Below are 9,555 nucleotides of genomic sequence, written 5' to 3' on the forward strand. Positions count from 1 at the left end.
GGTGATAATATTTCGTACTAGTTAATATCAGAAGAAGACCCGAATTCAGTAGTTATAATTTGTACTTGTACTTACTATTTTTTAAGGCCAATAAAAATATTCAAATTCAAATCAGATAAATCCCGCCAACTGGCAATAAAATTCATGGGCCGTTTTTTCAGTAGTTCCAATTTAGACCACCTGATTATTTAACATTTGTCAACAGCTGGCAATAAAAGTATACTGAATAAACGCCATCTTTCACAGTAATCGCAGTGTATATCGGAACGCACCCTTTATTATAATATAGTCATCAGGGATCATCAACCTTAAAATAATTCAAATCATTGAAATAACTTTGAGGTTATAACATGTTTACATAAATTGTTAAAAATATTTTTTATAATCAAAAAATTATTTAATATTTGACCTTGCAATAAAATTTACTTTAAATAATCAATTTCTGGAAGACAGTGAAACAAATTACAATGCACCGTGTACGAATTAAACCAGATACAAGCAGGGATAGTGAAAAACCAGATACAATCAAAAAATTATTTAATATTTGACCTTGCAATAAAATTTACTTTAAATAATCAATTTCTGGAAGACAGTGAAACAAATTACAATGCACCGTGTACGAATTAAACCAGATACAAGCAGGGATAGTGAAAAACCAGATACAAGCATTGATATGAAATCTGAACACATTCATGAAAATGATAAAAATTCAATTACAATCAACTGTGAAAATAATATTAAAATGGAAAAACAATTAAATACAGAATTTATAATAAAAGAGGAAATATTAGAAGACATCGATGTCAACATGGAAAGTGGACAAATTGAAGAAGGTCTGGAAGATGAAAAAAATTCAACTACAATCATCAACTTCGAAAATATTAAACTTGAAAAACAATTAAATACGGAGTTCATAATTAAAGATGAAGCAAATTATGAACCAATACAAGATAATTATGAAAAAAAATCATTTTCATGTGATATTTGTAATAAAACATTTACTCGGTATTATAATTTAGTTCGACATAAACAAATTCACACCGGAGAAAAACCATTTTCATGTGATATTTGTTATAAAAATTTTACTCATCAACATCATTTAGTTATACATAAACGAATTCACAGCGGAGAAAAACCATTTTCATGTGTTATTTGTAATAAAACATTTACTCAGCATTATAACTTAGTTTTACATAAACGTATTCACACCGGAGAAAAACCATTTTCATGTGATGTTTGTAATAAAACATTTACTTATAATTATAACTTAGTTTCACATAAACGTATTCACACCGGAGAAAAACCATTTTCATGTGATGTTTGTAATAAATCATTTACTCAGAAAGGTTATTTAGTTTCACATATACGAATTCACACCAGAGAAAAACCATTTTCATGTAATATTTGTAATAAAACATTTCGACATAAAACTAATTTAATTGGTCATAAACGTATTCATACTAAATAAAAATCATTTTAATGTAATATTTAGATAATTTTTCCTTAAAATATATTTGTTTATTTTTTGTTGATAATTTTTGTAAATAACGTTTTTTTGGTGTAAAAATAAAAAAAAAATCAAAAACCCGATTGTGTTAAATAAAATCTGAAAAGAAAGAAACAAGTCCAGTAGTTTACATAGCGATTTTAATCGATTATTAATCAATTAATAGATTTAGCTTGGTTTTATTTTTATCCGTGTTTTCAGAAAAAACTTCCCTTGCAAAATATGACTCTTCCTGACATCTATTTTCGAAGAAAAAAAGTACATTACCGGGACATTCAAATTGGTATTTGTGTGGAGACATTTTAAATGGTTCCTTGTATTAGTGATAAAATTTTTGTGACTTTTTAACTTAAAGAATACCGAGTAAAGCTCGTCCATCCAAGTACTTAGTTATTAACTATTAAATTTATGAAAAAAAGTATTGACATTTTTTATATTAAATTATCTGATCTCCAGTTTATGCCTGAACTAATTTTACGATAATAACTTACCGTTTTTGTGGCTTTTTACTTCGCGTACAATTTTTTGTCACATCTAGGAAGGATGAGGAGTTTTTATATTTCATCTATGATAGTCAATCCTACCAAATTTCAAAATAATAACATCAACTTCTCAAATTTGCAGCCGTTTTGAAATGTTTGTTCAATTATTACGTCTGAACCGAGGCCGATACGAAGAAGAGTTACAAAACATTCACATATACAATCTGATAAATTCTTATTAAACTCGGCCTCTTATAATTTGACCTTGTTTAAAATGTTTAATTAAATTTAAACACATAAAATTTATTACCTATTCTCTGAATCATTAAATGCCGGTAGGTATATTGATTCAAGAGCTGGTGGTCAAATTTTTATAATTTTATATAGATTCCACAATTTTGTATTTTAGGTCCCATTCTTGTTCGGTTGCAATAACTCAAGTTTTAATAAAATTATTTAAAAAAATATTCTTAAACTAGAACAAATTTTCAATTTTCTCATATATATCCCTCTTTCGCTAAGGGCTCTCTTTCGACTTATAAACTAATTATGGGCCGGCAAAATGATGAAACTTAATACTTACAATCGTGCTAGCATATCTTTAAAATGAATACCTTAAAGCACCAAGATATTATTTATTGGGTAATCTACGGAATTTTAAAACCAAGCGCTGTGCGCGAACCTTCTGCATGACCATTTTTGTTTACAATTTTAACCATATTTCCGGTTCTATTGGTAGTATCAAGACGAATAAAAAAAGGAAATATTTGGTTTTTCATGTAGAACAAAATTTTGCAAAATTGTTTACTAAATTTTCAATAATTTAGGAGCTATGTTGTTTGTTTATAACAAATTTCCCCCAACTCTGAGCGATGAGCAAGTTGCTTATTCGGATTCAGCGGTTCAAAATACGTCGAAATACACTCCTTGTTCGATGAGACCTGTAAATGCATACGAAATTCATTCAGTGCCTACATTATAATTCCAATCCGACTTACTATTCAAGTTTTTCGAACTTCATTGCTTCGTTTCTTCGATTAATACCCCTAAAAAGACTACCAGCTCACTCTAAAACCAATATTGTACAATGTATTATAGTATAATGGTATGCATTAATGCCTGCAACCTCGAGTTACCAGTAGTAGCTTGTCGAACTTTAACTTTTGTTCGAAACATTTTTTCGTTAACATCACTGTTTACCCGTGAGGGCGCCAATTAAGCGGAAATTTTATAATATATACTTGAAAAAATCAACACTGACTATGCATGGTATTTCAACAATTAACTCAGTCAATTGTTTGTTTTCACTTGTTTAAATATAAAAAGTATGTCTGATAACCTTGATTGGTAGATGACCATAAGTTGTCTCCTTCACCCTGATTTATGAAATGTCAAAAAAATAAATTTAATTTTTTTTATTTTTTATACCCTGTATTAGGATAATATAAAAGACATTGTCTTACCCTGTATATAGGTAATTTATGTCAAGGTATTTTAAGTTTAGTCCCAAGTTTGTACGGACGGACAAACGGGAATGGACTAATTAGGAGCTTTTATGATCACATATTCTTCTTCTGCTTCTGTGGGCACGATAACATCAAAACGAAATGAGATATCAAGCTGAAATTTTTATAGCGTGCTCAGGATGTAAAAAGTGAGGCTAAGTTTGTAAACGAGCAACATAGGTCAATTGGATCTTAGGTTCGCAGGACCCATCTTGTAAACCGTTAGAGATAGAACAAAAAGTGTAAATGTAAAAAATATTCCTTACAACTTTTGTTTGAAACATTTTTTCGCAAACATTACTGTTTATCCGCGAGGGCGCAAATTAGAACAAAACTTTGGTGTCCATTTTCTTTAAAATTATAAAGATAGAGAGTTGAAAATTTGCAGGTAACTTCAACTAGTGGTCTTGTGAAACATTTTCGAAAAAAGAAAAAAAATTCTACAAAATACTCTCGAAAACCGAATAATTTGTATTGCTTTTTAAACTATTCTAATTTATAAAAAATTAATGCAAGCACATGATATTGAAGACTTTCTGTACAGGTTATTTCAGTATATGTTTTTCAAATATATCTTTATAAATTATAGCTCATGTGTTATTCTGATGAATGAGCTATATTATTGTACAGTTTCATTCAAATTAATTCGCTAGTTTTTGCGTGAAAGCGTAACAAACATCCTAACTTTCACATTAATAATATATATATACTTATCAACATAATTTAGTTACACATAAAATAATTAATGACGGAGTAAAACCATTTTCATGTGATGTTTGCAATAAAATATATAGACAGAAAAGGTATTTAGTTAAACATAAACGGATTCATAGTTGTGGCAGAGTTGGTGTATAATGAAGTCAAAAGCACGGATAAACTTATAATTAATATTTAATTAAGATTGTAAGATTTACAAAAAAATCATTTCTCAGTCATATATATAGGCCTTTTCATCGATTTGCTTTTGTTTCGGACAGTTGTCAAAAAACTATTCAACCTAAGAAAGTTAAATATATTTTATCTTTTTCAAGCAGCTCTTTTTGACAAGGATAGAATATATAAGATATGTCTTTACTTGATTGAAAACAGTCCGAAACAAAAAGAATCTTTTCTATACCGTGTATACGTACCTTAAGTTAAATTAGATATTGCTCTAGTAGATATAATTCCATCGGATCAGATGATGGCGTTGGTGTCGTTTTTTTAAGCATTTAACCGCATCGTTTGTAAACTTAAAATTTTAGCACGTGGTTCGATTGTAGAATTCATGTGCCGTGTTTAATTTAATTTGTAGTGATTTTGTGTAGAATTAATATATATTTTATAAATGGGACGTCCAGGTGAGTTTTCTTAAAATTTTATACCAATTTTATGTACTTAAAATAATATCGAAAGATTTCATTTACTTAAATAAACATTCGAATCAAATTTTCCTCGAAAAATATTGAGGGTTAGATGTCGAAAATACGTTCTATGATTGTATGTTAATTGTTACGATAAATATATAACATGTTTAGTAAACATTATCGAGAAATTGGATTATTAACAAGCACTCATAATAAACACGTGTTTGAAATTTAAATTCTACAAGGGCGTTCTATTTTCATTTTTAATACTGATACCCGCTATTAATGCCATGTTTTGAATAAAAATTCATTTTGCAATGATAAGTTTAGACATATTAAAAAATTTTCCAATCACATCTCTACTTGTCCACCAACTTGGTAATGTGAAAATTTTATGTATCTCAATGTCACAAAAAAATGCTCGTTTTAAAACATTCTAAGTGTTACTATTATAACATAACATATGATGCGTACGCTTAGAATGGTTTTAACTGTGGCACTTTTTCTGACAGTGAGTGTACATCTAAATATTTTGATGTATAGAATTGAATATTTGACCGTACTCACTGTATTTGATAACCGAACATTTTTCGACTGCCCTATATTATTTAAAATATTTAAATTTAGAAAGTGTTATACGAAAATTAAAGGAATTTGCTTTCCAAAAAATTTGATCTACAGCCATGTCATTTTATACGAAAAAATGTGCAAAATGAGTTTGGCCAATGATATTGGCTAAATAAGCGAATTATTGGAATCCATTTCTGATGGGACCTTTTGAAGTTTTAAAACTTTGAAAATATTCAACAAAATGAGCCAGAAAAGTATACCAGCGGGCTTTGAATTCCGATATACTCCCAACTCTTGTTGTAATCCCCCTCTCCGCTGATCCAAAACAGTAACATTCTGTAAATATTCGACAAAATGGCCCAAAAAGGTATTTCGAGGTCTCTGTTCACATTTTCGAAATCAGAATTCCAATAATACCTTTTATTCCAAAAGCCCCCGGCTACATTTTTTGGTTCATTTTGTTGAGTATTTACAGAATGTCGCTGTTTTGAACCGGGGGACGATTAACCCCATGGTGAGCGGGGAATATCGGAATTCTCTATGTTTAGTGACCCCGAAAACCCTCGAGTATCCATTTTGTTGAATATTTTTCTTTGTTGAAGTTTTAATAATTAAAAAAAAAAAACACTACAAAAATGATTTCCAAAAAAATTGGCCTGTTTGGCCAATAGTAATGTCCAAACTTTCTACCGACAGTAAGTTAGATGTAGATTGTAGATTGTGATCTATGCAACTTCCTGAACATTTAAAAACTACAGCGTAACCTCGGTAACACGAACCTCCTTAAGTCGTTATCCTTACTGAGTCGAAAAAAAAGTCATTCCTTTCCGCTGAATCCCTAAATACGCGGTATTTTAAATTATAAAAACGATTCAGTACGATTTGAAATTTTGTAGCAGAAGAATGTAACAAATTTTTTTTAATTGCTTTTCGGCTATATCTCATTGTCTTTAATATTATTAACTAATAAAATTAATTTTTCAGGATTTTCACCTAGAGGAGGTGGCGGTGGCCGTGGTGGTTTTGGTGGGGGTGGTCGTGGAGGAGGCGGTGGTGGTCGTGGTGGTTTTGGAGGTAGAGGCGGTGGTGGTGGTGGCGGCCGTGGTGGTTTTGGAGGTAGAGGTGGTGGTGGCAGGGGGGGTGGCCGTGGAGGTGGTGGTAGAGGTGGCGGAGGACGTGGAGGACGAGGTGGTGGCGGAGGTGGATTCAAAGGTGGTAAAACAGTTGTTGTTGAACCACATCGTCATGAAGGTGTGTTCATAGCGCGTGGCAAAGAAGACGCATTAGTCACCCTAAACTTGGTACCTGGATCAGAAGTATACGGCGAAAAAAGAATATCAGTTGAATCCCCTTCAAATACTCCGGGTGGTACAGCCGAAAAAGTTGAATATCGTGTATGGAATCCATTCCGTAGTAAATTAGCTGCAGCTATATTAGGAGGAATAGATCGTATTTATATGCCACCCGGTTCCAAAGTATTGTACTTGGGTGCCGCATCTGGAACAACGGTATCACATGTATCCGATGTGGTTGGACCTGAAGGTCTTGTATATGCCGTTGAATTTTCACATCGAAGTGGACGAGATTTAATAAATGTTGCGAAAAAACGTACAAATATTATTCCAATAATTGAAGATGCCCGTCATCCACATAAATATCGTATGCTTGTTGGTATGGTCGATACAATTTTCGCGGATGTTGCTCAACCCGATCAAGCACGTATTGTTGCACTAAACGCTCAACATTTTTTGAAAAATGGTGGCCATTTTGTTATTTCCATAAAAGCATCGTGTATTGATAGTACGGCACAACCAGAAGCTGTATTTGCCGCGGAAGTGAAGAAACTACAAGCGGATAAATTAAAACCAAAAGAACAGATTACGTTAGAGCCGTATGAACGAGATCATGCTGTAGTCGTTGGTGAATTTAGACCGCCGACCAAAAATTAAAAATTTTGTTATTAAGAAAAGAATTTGATTATATAATTTTTATTAATTAGAAAAAAAATATTTTTTTAATTGAATCCTGGACGTTAGTGGGATAGAGTTCTTGTAAGTAAGACTGATTGTCGAGGGAAAATCGAGAATCATCGGGAATATGATCCTTTTTTCTAAACTAATTATATAAAAAAGAAAGACTTGTCGGGGAATATTATCCCTTTTTTTAAATATATAGCGTATAAAAGAGGCAAAAATTAGTTCATTTTACGACTGGGCGAGTAATTCATAAATATCAACGAACATCTTTTCAAAGCATAGGATTTCGATATCTTTAAATGAATCCTTCTTCATTTTTTTTTTTATGATACTACTATTTGCCAAGCTTAAAATCCCGAGATAAAAAGTAGTTTGCAATTTTTACCACTCCAAAAACAGGTCGATACCATGAAAACTAAAAAGGAGCGAATGTGGCTTTCATAATACATAAGGTAATTTCGATCTAAAAATATACAAATCTGGTTATTTTTTACTTAATTTCGTGTTGCTTGGTAAGGTTTTTATGGAATATGAAATTCAATTTAATTTAGAATCGTTAAATCCAAATTTGATATAATTTTAATCGCAGAGCTTCAACTCTCTCACTTACAAGACTCTAAACTAAACCACTGTTATTTAAACACAGATTAATGTAAAATATGACGTTAAGTAATTAAAATTAAGGTAACTTTTATATATGTAAGTACATAATTATTATTATATTAGAAAATAATTTTCTATTCAATTTAAATTTAATGAAAATTATTGGAATTTTCATTGTATTTTTATTGTAAAATTTTTTTTTGTTAAAAAAATAAAAAAAAAAACAAAATTTGTTTTATTTTTATATCCTTTCTAGAATATTTTCTAGGCTACAAGCCCATGCTAAAACTTTTCAGGATGAAATGACCCACAAGAATCATGTTGAAAAGGATGCTCTTATAAAGTAAAACTGAGCACCATGATGTTAAACTGTAACTTTATTACAGTTAATTTTGCTAAAATAATATACAGGATAATTCATTTTAATCGATGGACTCAAGTAACTTCTAAAATACTTACACTGCAAAAAAATATTTTATACAAAAATTATTCAAATTAAAGTGGGACATCATATTCTAGCGGCAGATTTGTGCGTCTTCTGGATCCTTTAATAGTTAACTCAGATCCTTAACAGTAGGAGACAAAATAGCACATTAAATTAGAAAGTTAAACCTCATAAAAAAATTAACATTTTTTTTGAGAAACGTTAGCTTTCGATGCGACTTACTTTCAATGCGAAATATGTTATTATTACATTAAATCAAAAGAAAACACGCTAACTACGGAAAAATGTTTTAGCTAAAAGTTGTCAAGGGCAATATAGGACATTCTTCAGTGTCTATAACTGACCTAAAATTATTGATAAACTTAAAGTGTATTTTCTATCGGTTAAATTCAATAATGATATATTTTTAAGTCTCATTTACTCCGAAAGCTAACGTTTTTCGAAAAAATGGGTAACATAGGTGAAATGCGTCTTGAGTCCATAGGATCCATTTTTTAAACCGTTAGAGATAGAACAAAAGTTTAAATATAAAAAATGTTCCTTATAAAAAAATAAACAACTTTTGTTTTAAACATTTTTTCGTAAACATCACTGTTTACTCGTGAGAGCGTAAATTAGGCGCAACTTATATAGTATGTTCATATGAGAATAGCAGTTATATATGTGTGACCTGTATGTATATGTAGTGTGACAGTGTAATCAACACATTCTATGCATGGTATTTTAACAATAAACTCAGTCAATTGTTTGTTTTCACTTGTTTTTATAATAAAACATCAATTTTTTTGTTTAAATATATTTTTTTAAATTCCTAACTTGCTATCATCCATTTTAACATCCTGATTTCAATAATATAAAACAAATTCTATCCTTTTAAATAATTGTTTATGATCCCAATTAGGATCGACCTTCACCCGTCTGTTTACCGAATGAAAGTTATTTTTTATGAAATATAAAATGTTAACAAATATCCCAGCAATGGGTTGCCTAAAAAAATGTGGTCAAGACTACTTTTAGTGAAAATATCAAGAGTAAAATTTTTTGAAATTTTTCACTGACTTGCATGTGTAACGAATTTTGATCTACTCGAAAGTAAAAGCCATAAAGAATATGCAGGAGCT

At 30.4% G+C, this 9,555-nt stretch overlaps 1 protein-coding gene across 2 annotated transcripts; it reads left to right on the forward strand.

Annotated features, from left to right (window-relative positions):
• Nucleotides 1-4,702: 4,702 nt before the first annotated feature.
• LOC123291775 (rRNA 2'-O-methyltransferase fibrillarin) lies at nt 4,703-8,087 on the forward strand. 2 transcript variants are annotated; one of them, XM_044872194.1, is made up of 3 exons: nt 4,704-4,834; nt 6,395-6,418; nt 6,455-8,087. In XM_044872194.1, the coding sequence occupies exons 1-3, from the start codon at nt 4,822-4,824 to the stop codon at nt 7,357-7,359; spliced, it is 942 nt and encodes a 313-aa protein (XP_044728129.1). In that variant the 5' UTR covers nt 4,704-4,821; the 3' UTR covers nt 7,360-8,087. The 2 variants fall into 2 exon arrangements, with proteins under 2 accessions (XP_044728128.1, XP_044728129.1); XM_044872193.1 differs by having other exon boundaries at nt 4,703-4,834; nt 6,395-8,087.
• Nucleotides 8,088-9,555: the final 1,468 nt, after the last annotated feature.

Source organism: Chrysoperla carnea, chromosome 2, assembly GCF_905475395.1.
Source record: "Chrysoperla carnea chromosome 2, inChrCarn1.1, whole genome shotgun sequence".
Taxonomy (NCBI): Eukaryota; Metazoa; Arthropoda; class Insecta; order Neuroptera; family Chrysopidae; genus Chrysoperla; species Chrysoperla carnea.